Genomic DNA, 12769 nt, shown 5'->3' with positions numbered 1-12769 from the left:
TGGACAGTTGTTAGCTGCCATGTGGGTGCTGGGATTTGAACCTGGGTCTTCTGCAAGAACAACCAGTGTTCTTAATTGCTGAGCCATCTCTCCAGCCCCACCTTTTTTTTTTATCTTTTGAAACAGGGTCTTCCTGGAACTCCAGCTGGCCTGGAGCTCACTATGTAGACCAGGCTAGCCTGGAACTCACAGAGATCTGCCTGCCTCTGCCTCCCAAGTACTGGGACTACAGGCATGCACCACCACATCCAGCAACTTTTTTTGTGCGTGTGTGTGTGTATATATGGAGGTCAGATATATATGGTTTCTTCCTTAAATTTATTTAATTTGTGTATGTATGTGTTAGTGTGTGTGTGGTATATGTGTTAGAGAGTATATGGTGTATGTGTATAGGCAGAGGCCCTGGAGTTAGAGGCATACAAGTGACTACACTGGGCTTTATTTATTTATTTATTTATTTATTTATTTATTTATTGGTCTTTTTGAGACAGGGTCTCTCTGTAGCCCCAGCTGGCCTGGAACTCACTATGTAGACTAGGCTAGCCTCGAACTCACAGAGATCCACCTGCCTCTGCCTCCCAAGTGCTGGGATTAAAGGCATGTGCCACCACACCTGGCTTATTTATTTTTAATGTATATGTATGAGCATATGCTGGGGGTGGGGGGTGGGGGTTATCCATGGAGGATAGAAGACAGCATCAGATTCTCCAGAACTGGAGTTAATAGGCATTTGTGAGGTGCCCATTGTGGGTGCTGGGAACTGAACTCTGGTCCTCTGGAAGAGCAGAAAGGTTTTTTAACCACTGAGCCATCTCTCCAGGCTTTATGCTAGGCTTTTTAATATTGGTTCTAGGTGTTTGAACACAGGTCTTCATGCCTACACAGTTTTTTACCCACTGAGCTATCTCCCTATTATTTATATGTTGTTTACAGGTGCTTTTTTTTCTTTAGTGCTGGGGATAGAACCCAGGACCTCACACATGCTAAATAAGAGCTCTAATGCTGAGCAACATTCCTAGCCCTGGACAGTGTTTTTAGAAATTTGTTTGCATTAATTCTTTTACCCTATGATAACCCTATGTCATATGTGCTATTGTTTTCCTCATTTTATAGATAAAGAAGTTGAATCAAACTGTTTACTGTGTATAGTTTGCTCTGTGAAAGAACCAGGTCGAACCAGGAAGTCTGGCTCTGAAGGGTTTATTCTTAACCATGGTACATGGTGAATAATTCCTTTCAAGCAGTGGTTCTCAGACTTTAATGTGAATCAGAATTAGTAGAAACCTGGCTGAAGCCACAGATGCATGGCTCCATATGGAGTTCTGGTCTCAGGAGACTGGAGTGAGGCCTTAGCATCTCTAACCTAGTACCCGAGGTGGTTCTGATGCTGCTGGTCTGGAGACTACACTTTGAGAACTCTCTTTCTCACTGATTCCTCACCTGCCTATTACTGACTGGGGAACAATCAGTACAAGTATAATACTCATTCTATAGATGAGGGGAATTTCAATCAACTGCTCATGGTCACACAGCCAATTCACTCATTCATTCAACAATTGGGCACATGAGTGCTAGGCCTTATGCCTGCCTTAGAGTAAATCAGGTCAGTCCTGGCTGCAAGTAAGAATCACATGGAGCCTAGCTTGGTGGCATACACCTGTAATCCTAGCATCCGAGAGACTGAGACAGGAGTTCAAGGCCAGCCTGTGCAATGTAGCCAGAATCTCTAAAAAACAAAACAAACTAGGCATGGTGGCTTATGCCTAAAATTCTAGCACAGGCTGAGGCAGGAGGATCAACTAAGAGTTTGAAATGAGCCTAGGCTACATAGTGAGTTTCAAGTGAGTGAGACCTTGTCTTTAAAAATCCAAAGCCAAAACAAAAGAATCATCTGTAATTTTAAAAGATTTATTTTGTCATTAATTATGTGTATGTGTGTAGGTCTCTCTGTGTGTACTCATGAGTATGGTGCATGCTGAGGGCAGAGGTGTCAAATCCCCCTGCAGCTAGAGTTACAGGCAGGCAATTGTGAGCTGCCTGATATGGCGGGTGCTGTGAATTGTACTTGGGTCTTCTGCAAGAGCAGTACTTGCTCTCAGCTGCTGAGCAGTCTCTAGCCCTCATCTGAGATGTTTTAAACATCCAGTGCCCAGGCCTCCCTCCCAGACCAATTAATTTGGGAACTGGGAGGGAATCGGGGAGTCTAGGCATCAGTATTCTAAAGCTCTTTCAGGAGCTTTCAGTGAGCACCATTGTGCTAAGAGGGTCCCTGGGATGCAAAATCTATGACACTGCATGTTCTCCAGGAGGACTGGATGACTCTCGTGGGAAGATGTGCCACAACCTGGAAAACAGGCTCAAGCAGGTATCCTGATAACGTGTGTGTGTGTGTGTGTGTGTGTGTGTGTGTGTGTGTGTGTATTCGATAGTGTGATTAGATAACTTCTATAGTATCTCATAGGTAGGTAGGAGAACTGGGTGTGGTCCTCTCAGGCAGTGTTTATCAGTGTGCTCCTGGAGAAAGTGAAAGGTACAGGACCACTGGCTCTTAGAATTGGACATGGGTAACAAACCTGGGTTTTGCCAATCTCCCCACTCCCTCCCTTTCTCCCTATTTTCCTGGAGAGGAAGAAGGAAGCAATGACTGCTTCCATTTTTCTGCAGACACTTGCAGGTTATGTCTTTTGGCTTCTTCCCATCCAGCTTCCAGCACCTATTTTAGCCTCCCGGGGATCTATAGCCTGATTAGTTCATCTGATGCTTCTTACTAGAGCCAGGCCAGGATTTCTCACATGGAACAGTAGCTCTTCACTGACAGCTGTTGTTCATTGGCCAGATACCCTCAGTTTCTTGTGCCTGCAGGGCTTAAGCCCACCCACCGCACCCACCCCACCTTCCTCTGCCTGTGCAGCAGCTGTGGGGGAGAAGAATGTAGACAGAGAGGGGGAGAAACTGATTCTCTGCATATCCCCAGTGTGTCTGTTACTGTGAGGTAGTAGCAGAAGGCCCCAAGCCTGATAGTATGGGTCTCTGCTCCTGCTGGACCTTACAGGACTGCTGTGTGGCTGCTGTCTGGGCCCAGTGTACGTGGGCCGTGGACATTATATTGGACATGGTGTTAGTGTTTCTGCATGGTAATTAGATGGCGGGGGTAGGCCTATGATTTAAGTGTTCTCAACAACACTAAGCTGTGATTGAGTTCATGTATATTGTGTGTGTGTGTGTGTACGTGAGTGCGCACGTGCTGATCTCAGTCTTGGACTGTGAGGCCGGGGGCTGCAGGTCTCAAATTCCTCTGCTATTTTTAGGGGCCATATCAGCTCAGCTGTCCCTGAGCCTGGGTGTGTATCAGAAGGAAAGTGCCACCCTCCCTGTCTCCTGCCTTTAGCCCTCTGACACTGTCTACCCTCCACCCCATACCCTTACTGTAACAGCCTCCTTTTCCCTCTACCCAGACCCCATTGCTCTCTGGTGTGGGCATACCTGGTACCTGCAGTCCTCTGGCCTCTGCTGTCTCCACTGTTCTGCTAGGGTTGGGCAGCTGCAGCGGGAGGGGCCTGAGGAGAGGGAGGGGACCAGGGGCGGGGCTGCAGCCTGTGCTATTTTGAGCCACTAACTGTGCAGCAAGGAGGAAGACTTCTTGCTCTGAGCTGCTCCAGGCCAGGCCATGCGGGTGAGTGTCCTTCTGACCCCTCACCCCAGAACTGTCTTTGGCTCCTCATGCTGCTTCCTCATTTAGGAAAGGAAAGCATCCAGTTATTTCCCCAAATGTGGCAGAACTAGATGGGGAGGAAGGGGTGGGAGTACTCGCCTTGGGGCTCCTCTCCCAGCCTCTTGGTAGAAAGGGCAGCCCCAGCAGCCTCAGAACCCCTCAGTGGGGAGGCACATGTTGGGCCTGACTCATGACTTGGGGAGCTTTGATGGGGAACCATCTTCTAAACCTCAGTTTCCTGGGACCGCCTCTGCCACCTTACAGGCTGTGACATGCCTTTCCCACAACTGTTATTGCTACGGAGGCCTTTATTTCTCTCAAATCCTGGGAACCCCAGCACCTCTTCAGAGATCTTGTTCCTGCTTTGGGTTGCCATCAGAGTTCTCTCTCCCCTCCTCCTCTGGACTAGACAGGAAAGAGGTGCTTGAGAGAAGATGGTCCTTGAAGTTGGCTGGAATCTTCCTTCTTACTGTCCCCAAGAGGGCTTCAGCAAGGCCTCTTCCATTTCATGCTTAGGACACTAGGAAAGGGCACCCATGACCTCTCAGGGATGCTCTGGCAGTCTGTAAGCCTCTCTTTTTTATTTTAATTAAAAAAAATGTATTATTCAATGTGCGTGTGTGTGTGTGTGCGTGTACGTGTACGTGTATGTGCGCGCAAGTACATGTGCATGTACACCACAATATGTGTATGGAGGTCAGAGGATAATTTGTAGGAGTCAGTTCTACCCTTCTACTGGGTTCTAGGGATCAGACTTGGGTCGCCAGGCTTGGCAGCAAGCACCTTTAACCACTGAGCATTTCACTGGCTCTAGCTTCTCTTTTAGCAGAGATTATTCTAGAGAGGTAAGTTTCTTAAAAAAGCAAGTGAGGAGAGACATAGCTGCCTCCCAGGCCATCTTGTCCTCTCTTCTAACCCCCCGCCCCCCCAGTCACCAAGGATAAGGTTTTCAATTGAGTCAGCAGTTGGCACAGCGTGGGCTGACCTGGTGTGGCGGTATATCAGGAGCCCAAGCTGTGCCCCATAGTATTTGTATCTTTCTCTGCCCAGAAGACTGCCCTGCCCCAACCCCTACACTGGCACCATTGTGGAGGTGTGTGTGTGTGCAGTGTAGGTAGTGCTGGAGAGAGCTTCTCCCTCTGTAAGCTGGGCGCTTCTTGGTCTAGTTTACTCCCCACCCTACCCTAAGACCTTGGGGCCACCAGTACCCTGTCTGTCACAGACTCAGGGCAATGGGAAGGGATGCTAGGCAGATAGCAAAGTGCCCTGCAGAGGGGTATTGAGTATCCTTAGGGAGGGGAAGCCTCCAGCAGGCCTGGCCGTTGGAGGAGGAAACCTTGGCCCTTCTGTATCTGCAGAGGCAGCGGGAAGTCATTCCAGTGCACCTGCTTCCTCCAGGGTGGCCAGTAGTGGGTAGTGGTGCTGGGCTCTCTGCTGCTTTCTGTTCCACCCTGGGGTGGGGGAGGGTTCTGACTAGAGACTAGACCCAAGGGGCCATGGTATCCCTACCCAGTCCCCTCCCCTCTTCCCCTCTGGCTGGCAGTGTGACCTTCAGGTCCGTCCCTACAGAGCTCCCCCTTCTTTCAAGCAGTTCTCTGAAGAGTGTGTTCAGGTCATGGATGGAGAGGCAGGTCAGCAATGGAAACTAGAGCTTTCTACCCAAGCTTTGCTTTGGCCACTCATGGGGAAGGCCCACAGTATAGGTAAACATGATAGGCGGGGGCAGGTCTGACCGCCTCCCCTTAAAGTGAGCTTTGGAGGCTCTTTCCAAAGGACAGGGCTGAGAGCGAGTCCTAGATCTGCCCCTTGCTGTTGGGAGGCCTTTGAAAAGCCACTTGATCTTCTGGGCCTCCTTTTGTGCATCTGTAAAGCAGAATTCATGCTGGTATCTACTGCAGGAGGATGTTGTGAGCATCAAATGGGATAATGCTGGTAAGGCTCAGCACAGTGCCTAGCAAATAGTCAATGCTCAATAAAGATAAATTGGGGCTGGGCATGTTGCTCAGTGGCAGAGTGCTTGTTTAGCATGTTTGAGGCCCTGGGTTTGATTGCTCAGCACTGAAAAAAAGTTATTGCTATTATTTCTTCCCTTCTTCATTCCTCTCCCCATGCCTATTAGATAAGTTGGTGCTAGGTTGAGATTGTCAGGGGGAGGTTTTGAGAGCTGCCTTCTGTGCCCCAGAATGGGATGAAGAGAGAAGAGAAAATTCAAGACCTCTCTCTCCTCAGAATGAGAAGCAGAGCATTGCCAGTGGAACAGGATGGGGAATTACCTTGGCTACTGGTGACATCTTGGCTCCCTCTAGACACACACTCTCTCTTAGGTAACTTGCTGCTCTTGGGGCTGAGATGTCTGCCTTGGACACATAGGCATTCTTGGCCCAAGGGGCTGCTCAATGGGTGGAATTATTTTTGAGGTCTTTGTGTTTCCCTTTTTCCTGGCCCAAAGGGCTGCTCAGTGAGTGGAATTATTCTCGAGGCCTTTATGCACCCCTTTTCCTACCATAGTGAATGGTGGTGGCCAAGGGAGGGTGTTGATGCTGACACCAAGGAGGTAAAGCCTGGCCTGGTCCCCTTCCCTGAGTGACAGGTGCCTTTGGGACTGGAGATAGTTTCTCAGCAGATTTATCCTCTTTGAGAACAAATGCATCTAGCTATTAATTCCTTTGCTTTTTCTTTTTTTTATTGACTATTTAGCCATCTTTACAATATAAACAAGCAGTAACAAATGCACAGCAAATAAATAGCAAGCATGCCTATTGTGTCTAATTCACCCCATTTACAAGATTATTATGATCACCATTTGCATACTATTTATGTTCTAGTTTTTTTTTATTGATGTCATTTTATGTGGAGTTTTTCATATGGTTTAAATGTCCACATCTTTGTCAGTTTGAATGGCAATGTAGCCTTGTATTAGGTTGAAGCTGTTGTTTATCTAGCTGTTCCAGATTCTGGCCCCTTGGGTTACTTGCAATTTGAAGTTGTTATGTAGAGGGCATCTATAAAATGTTTGCATGAGCTTGTGAGTTTTCTTTTTCTGTTTGCTTTTTTGAAGTCAGCTTGTTGGGCATACATTCCTGAAGATGGGCTGACAAGGCCAGAGGATGATGCATTTTGTGGCCACCATTGTTCCATAAAGAACAATATGAAGCAATTTCAGTGTCCCCACCCTCCTCCTAGTCCCATGGCACAGAGCTCACTATCTATTTATTGTTGCTAAGTTTAGAGATTACACCTTCCTGGTTTGTGCCACATCTCTGGGAATCAGGATGGACAAGCCTTATTCTCTATAGTTTACATTGGAAGAAACCCAACAGGAGTTCTTTGGGCCAAGAACTCCTCCATTCCCAGTACTGCCATGTGACAAACACTTGTTAAGTGCCTAAAGGTATGATGAATAAGATAGAGTCCTGCCCAGGAGAAAATTCCAGGCCAAATAACCCATCCTGTGAATCCCAGCTCTGCTACTCACTAGTTGGGGGTCTTTCAGCAACTTCCCCTCTTTTCCTTCTCTGGATGGTAGATTGCTGTGAGGAGACTAAGGTATGAAGTACCTAATCCTGGGCCTGGCTCAGAGGAGGGTGGTCAGTAGTGTTGGTTTCTTTTCTCCTCCTCCAAGGGAAGAAGCCAGAAGTGACACAGAAAGAGAGGTAGCCAGGACCTCAGGGTGATGAGGCCATAGTGAAGTCTCCCTTTGCAAGTTCAGCAACTTCATTTGGGAAAGTTTAACATTAGTACATATTGCAGTATCAGCCTATGCTTTTGCTTGAGCCAGATCTCCTGGGTCTTGTCACTGAGGACACGAGTCCACCAGATTTGGCAACTCAGGGTGATTCAGCCCCTCTGGTGCCTTACATACCAGGAAGGGTGGTCAGTGAAGGAGGCGGCCTTGGAATCAGGCTGACTTGGGTTTAAATCCAAGTCCCACTTGGGAGGGAGAGGCAGGAAGATTAGGAGTTTGAAGTCATTTTGCTACACAGTGAGTTTGAGGCCAGCCTAGACTACATGAGACCTGTCTCAGAAAATAGAACAAAACAATCCAAGTCACACTGCATATTAACTTTGCAACTTTAATTTTTTTCAGAATTCCTTTTCCTGATCAGAAAAATGGAAATAATAATTCTCATGTCACAAGATTGTTGTAGGATTTATATTAGAAGACCTAGATTAGCTGGACATGGGTACATACCTATAATTATAGCACCCAGGAGGAGTAAGCCAGGGGGATCACAAGTTCAAGGTGAGGCTGAAATACATAGTGAGTTCCAGGCCAGCCTGGGCTACATAACAACCCTCTGTCTCAAAAATAAATCAATTGGCCTGGAAGAGATGGTTCTGTGGGTAAAGTGCTTGTTGTACCAGCATGAGGATCTGAATTTGGATCCCCAGAGCTCACATAAAAAAGCCAGGGTCTGGCAATGTGCACCCTTTAACCCACCAATAGGGCAAGGCAGAGACAGACAGATCCAGGGGGCTTGCAACTGGTCTAGTCAAAAAGATGAACTCCAGATTCATTGAGAGACACTGTCTCAGAAATAAATAAAGTGGAGGGGCTGGTGAGGGCTTAGCAAGTTATGGCATTTGCTGCCTACCTTATCAACCTGAATTCAGTCTCTAGGACCTACATGGTAGAAGGAGAGAACTGACTCTTGCAAATTATCTTCTGATCTCCACATATACATTGTGGCATATGCATGCACACACAAATATTAATTAATTAATTAATTAAATAGAATGCACACACAAATATAAATAAATTAAATAAATAAAGTAAAATAAAATAAAGTAAAAAAATAAGGTTGAAACGCGATTGAGGAAGACATCCTGATGTGAACCTTGGCCTCCACACTTTCCTGCATGGGTGAGTGCACCTGCACATATACATACACTACACACACACACACACACACAGATGTACACAGACACACTTGAACAGACATACACATTTGCATCTATGCACATATACACACATACACAAGAATAAGTGAATGGAAGAATGAATATATACATAAGGAAATCTATGTGAATATCTTGTACAGGGTCCATTTCATTGTAGGCATTCACATTCAGTAATTAATGTCATTGCAAATGGCTGAAATTTCTAAAGCAGGAATAGCTTGGTCAAGAACAAGGGTCCTTTGCTCTGGGAGCCCTTGCTGCACAGCAAGTCCCTAGTTCTAGGAGTAACTTGTTTTTAAATTTGGGGTGACTTTTACAGAGGCATTGCCACCACCAACTTTGGAGCCCAAGTTCCTTCCCTGTTCTGTATTGGGTAAAGATGGCTTGCTCTTGATCCTAAGCAGAGCTTCATTACAATGTACTTGTAATGAAGAGAGGAACGCTATCCAGGTGATTCTTTCCCAAGGTGCAGAGGAAATTTCCGCTGGGGAGAACCCCACACGTGAGTCAAAGTGATGCACGGGAGCAGCTGGTGTGGAGGAAGATTGGGCCAGATGTCCAGCAGCCAGTCTCCTGAGTCAAATGGGATCTCCCCAAACCAGTAGGAAAACCTGGACATGAGATAAAAAAACACGAGTTAATTAAACAAACAAATTTAAAGTCTATAGCATATTAACTGAACATTAAGACAGAAGTCAACAATTACAAAGGCAGAGGTGCTGAAGTCCTGGGGCAGCCTCCTTAGTCCCCCTGCTGGAGAATCAAGGATTTGAGTGGCTCCTACCACCTTGACTCTTAGAGTGCTGGATCTGGAAGGGACTTTATCCATTATCTAGACTAATCCAGCCCCTAATTCTCCAGACAGGCCCAGAGAGGTAAAGTGGCTTATTCCAGGACACACAGCCTCCAAGTTAGGAAGTTCTCTGTATTCTACCCACCTTGCCTTTGTTTTCCTCCAACAGTTTATTCATTATTCCTCAGACCTTCTGAGTTTTGTAATCCTTCCTCTTCCCTTCCATCACTCAATCACTCATTTCCTCTTGTTGCCTACAGCATTTGTCTCAGCAAGTCCTGGCCTTTAGGACAACTCAAAGCCCCTGAAAGGCCCTGCCCCCCCATTTCTTCTCTGACCCAGGGTACAGGCTACCTTCAGCACCATGGCCTTTTCATCGCGATTTGCCTTCTGGGAGCAAAAGGAAAGTTGGATTTCAAAATCACGGTTCTCTCTATGTGCTTGGCATGGTGTGTCTGTGGACAAAAGACCAGCATGTGGGAGAGGGAGCTTTGAAAGCTAGAGATGGATTGGGGCATGTGTATGCATTTGGGGGTGTAGGGAGACTGGCCAGTGGCTGGTGAGCCCTCTTCTGTCTTGATGGGCTCCTTTGCTGAGTCACTCTCATCCCTGAGCTCCATCTCTGGTAAGCTGAGCTGCCTTTTGTCCCTCTGGTGCTCCTCCAATTTAACTACTCCATCCTCTTCCACAGGCTGCAGCTCAGACTCTCCCCTGGGACTATGGGTTCTGCCAAACGCTTGGCTGCTCTGAGGCCTTTGGAACTCAGTTTCTCTAAGTCTGGGGCCTGAGGTGGGTAGGAGGAGAAAAGGGTGAGAGTTGAGGAGTCAGGCCAGTTGGCGCCTGGGTCCAGAGAGTAATTGAGGCTGCGGCAGACGTGGGCGTGCCTTTGTGTCTGTGCACAGGCTCTGGCGGGGCAATGACCTAACAGCAGCCAGAGCCTTTAGGGCGGGAGGAGGGGGCCATGAGTCAGCCTGAGGCTAAATCCAGAGCTGAGCTCAGACCTGGGCCCAGTGTCTTAGACACTTTCAGGGTTAACCAGTGACTCCAATGCCTCACCTTGGACAGACGTTTGGGGTCCCAAACTCAAGCTTGCTGGAGGGAGGACAGATTTGGAGCTGGTGAGGGGCTCAGAGTGAACTTGGAATCTGGGCCATATGTGAGCCCAAACTAACAGCACCAAGTGCACTAATGAGAATGTCTGTGTGGTTTGGGAATACTTGCTGTCTTCTAACCTGTGGGCCTACAGGCTAATGCATGGTGTGATCCTTGGGGGAGGGGTGATGGCTTGCTGGAGGGAGGACAGATTTGGAGCTGGTGAGGGGCTCAGAGTGAACTTGGAATCTGGGCCATATGTGAGCCCAAACTAACAGCACCAAGTGCACTAATGTGAATGTCTGTGTGGTTTGGGAATACTTGCTGTCTTCTAACCTGTGGGCCTACAGGCTAATGCATGGTGTGATCCTTGGGGGAGGGGTGATGGCCCTTGGTGGCCAGGGTGGGAGGAGCAAGTGCAGACCCAACCACTCTACTTTATCCCCTCTTACCAGCCCTTTCCCTTCCTCTTTCTGCAGCAATCTCAGTTTCTGAAGTAGTGAGGTTTTTCTCTATTGAGTATTTGTCATCTTCCTTTGTCCCTGCCAGTGTGAACTAGCTGGATCCTGGACCCATTGAACATAGCTCTATGAACAAGATGCAGCTTTAACACTGCAGTGGCCATCATGCTGGCCAGTGTCCCAGGCACTGCTAATTGGAGCTCAAAATTGACCATGGACCCTGGTTGGAATTGGACAGACCCCTTTCCCTAGTGAATAATTGATTCTGGATGTTTCTAAAAATATTTCCTATTAGAAATCAAGTCTTCCTAGGCTCCTGCACCCACTATGCAGGGAAAGAAAGGCATGCTGAGGATGCTGCGGGATTGGGAACAGGCCTAGGTGTCTGGGGAAGAAAAGGACATGAAATCTCTCAGGACTGCCTAATGGCTTTTGAGGAGAGAGATACCACGAGGTGCTAGAAAGCAGGCTCTTCCAAGACTAGGGTCCAGCCCCTTGGAGTCCAGCCCCAGTCAGTCTCTGAACTGGAAGAACCATCAGAGTTTCTATACCGTCAGTTCTTTTTCCAGACAGTTACAGCGTCTGCTGTTTCCCCTGACTCTGCATCTCCTGTCTGACTCAGCTGCCGGCTCCAGCTCTAGCACAAACCCCCCACCACAGTATCCAGATCAGGCATCTTCCCCTCCTCCATACCCCACCTAGCCTTGGGGTTCCCTCCCTCAGCTTTATGGCTGGAAGATTTGTGACCCTGTCATTGGAAAATATCTAGCCCAAAGTCCCTGTCTCTGCCCCATTTTTGCCTCTAGCCAGAGCTCAGTGGTCTAGCTGGGAGGACACTGGGCTCTGACCTGGGGTAAATCATACAGAACCTAGAAGCAAGCCAGAGCCAGCTTTATGGAGCCACCCTTTTACCTTATACTGAATCTGTGGGCCCAGCAGGCACCCCACACTGGGGTTATGCCCTTCTTCAAGCACTTATTGTCCAAGCTGGGAATGGCTGTTGTTTTGCATGAGTTGAATTAGCTGCATCTTTCTAAGTATAACTAAGGCCATGATGTTGTGGACCCATATGTGGACCAGCCCATAGCCCCAGTGGGCAAAGTGGCTGGTCGCTGGGCACTGGCGTCCTGGGTCTTGACGTCTATTCAGACTCTCTTTTTTTTGGTGTCTTTTGAGACAGGATCTCCCTGTAGCCCCAGCTAGCCTGGAACACCCTATGTAGACCAGGTTGACCTCGATCTTACAGAGATCTCCCAGCCTCTGCCTCTGCTTCTGGGATTAAAGGTGTGTGGTACTATGCCTGGCAAGATTCTATTTTTAAAACATTGTCCCTGGGCTGTTTTGATCTCAGGAAAGGAAATGTCTTTCCCAGACCCCAGATCCACACTGCTCTGCTTCTTGGGAAGAGAGAGAGAGACCCCTTGGATCCTTTCATCCTGGACTTTAGTAGCAGGTCTCCTAGCCCTGACCTGCCAATGACTTCTCTGTCTACTCCCTCAGGTTAAAGAGGAGGACAAAACTCTGCCCAAACCTGGCCCTCCTGGCAAAGAGGAAGGGGCTGTAAGTGCTCTCTGAGACTCGTGCGTGCGTGCGTGTGTGTGTGTGTGTGTGTGTGTGTGTGTGTGTGTGAGAGAGAGAGAGAGAGAGAGAGAGAGAGAGAGAGAGAGAGAGAGGGAGAGAGGGGTTGGCCTTGCCTCTATCCAGTGTGGCATTACTAGAGGGAATTTCAATAATGGGGTGGAAAGTGCAGCATATGTGGCACCAGCCTGGGGTGTGTGAAGGGTGGGAAAGCCAGAGTGTTTGAGGCCT

General features: G+C 48.0%; 1 protein-coding gene across 11 annotated transcripts in view; it reads left to right on the top strand.

Moving 5' to 3' along the window:
• Myo18a (myosin XVIIIA) overlaps window positions 1-12769 on the top strand; it is a 104512-nt gene that overhangs the window by 38424 nt on the left and 53319 nt on the right. Inside the window, exon 1 of one of the 11 annotated variants that reach the window (XM_029561409.1) lies at window positions 3634-3673. The exons of the other annotated variants lie outside the window; for them this stretch is intronic. Coding sequence (XP_029417269.1) covers window positions 3668-3673 — 6 coding nt within the window. The 5' untranslated portion in view covers window positions 3634-3667. Of the gene's footprint in view, window positions 1-3633; window positions 3674-12769 lie in introns of those variants that run through there. 11 annotated transcript variants of the gene reach the window in all.

The sequence above is a fragment of the Nannospalax galili genome, unplaced genomic scaffold (genome assembly GCF_000622305.1).
Source record: "Nannospalax galili isolate Female #2095 unplaced genomic scaffold, S.galili_v1.0 scaffold212, whole genome shotgun sequence".
Taxonomy (NCBI): Eukaryota; Metazoa; Chordata; class Mammalia; order Rodentia; family Spalacidae; genus Nannospalax; species Nannospalax galili.
This window is presented reverse-complemented; position numbering and strand designations above follow the sequence as displayed.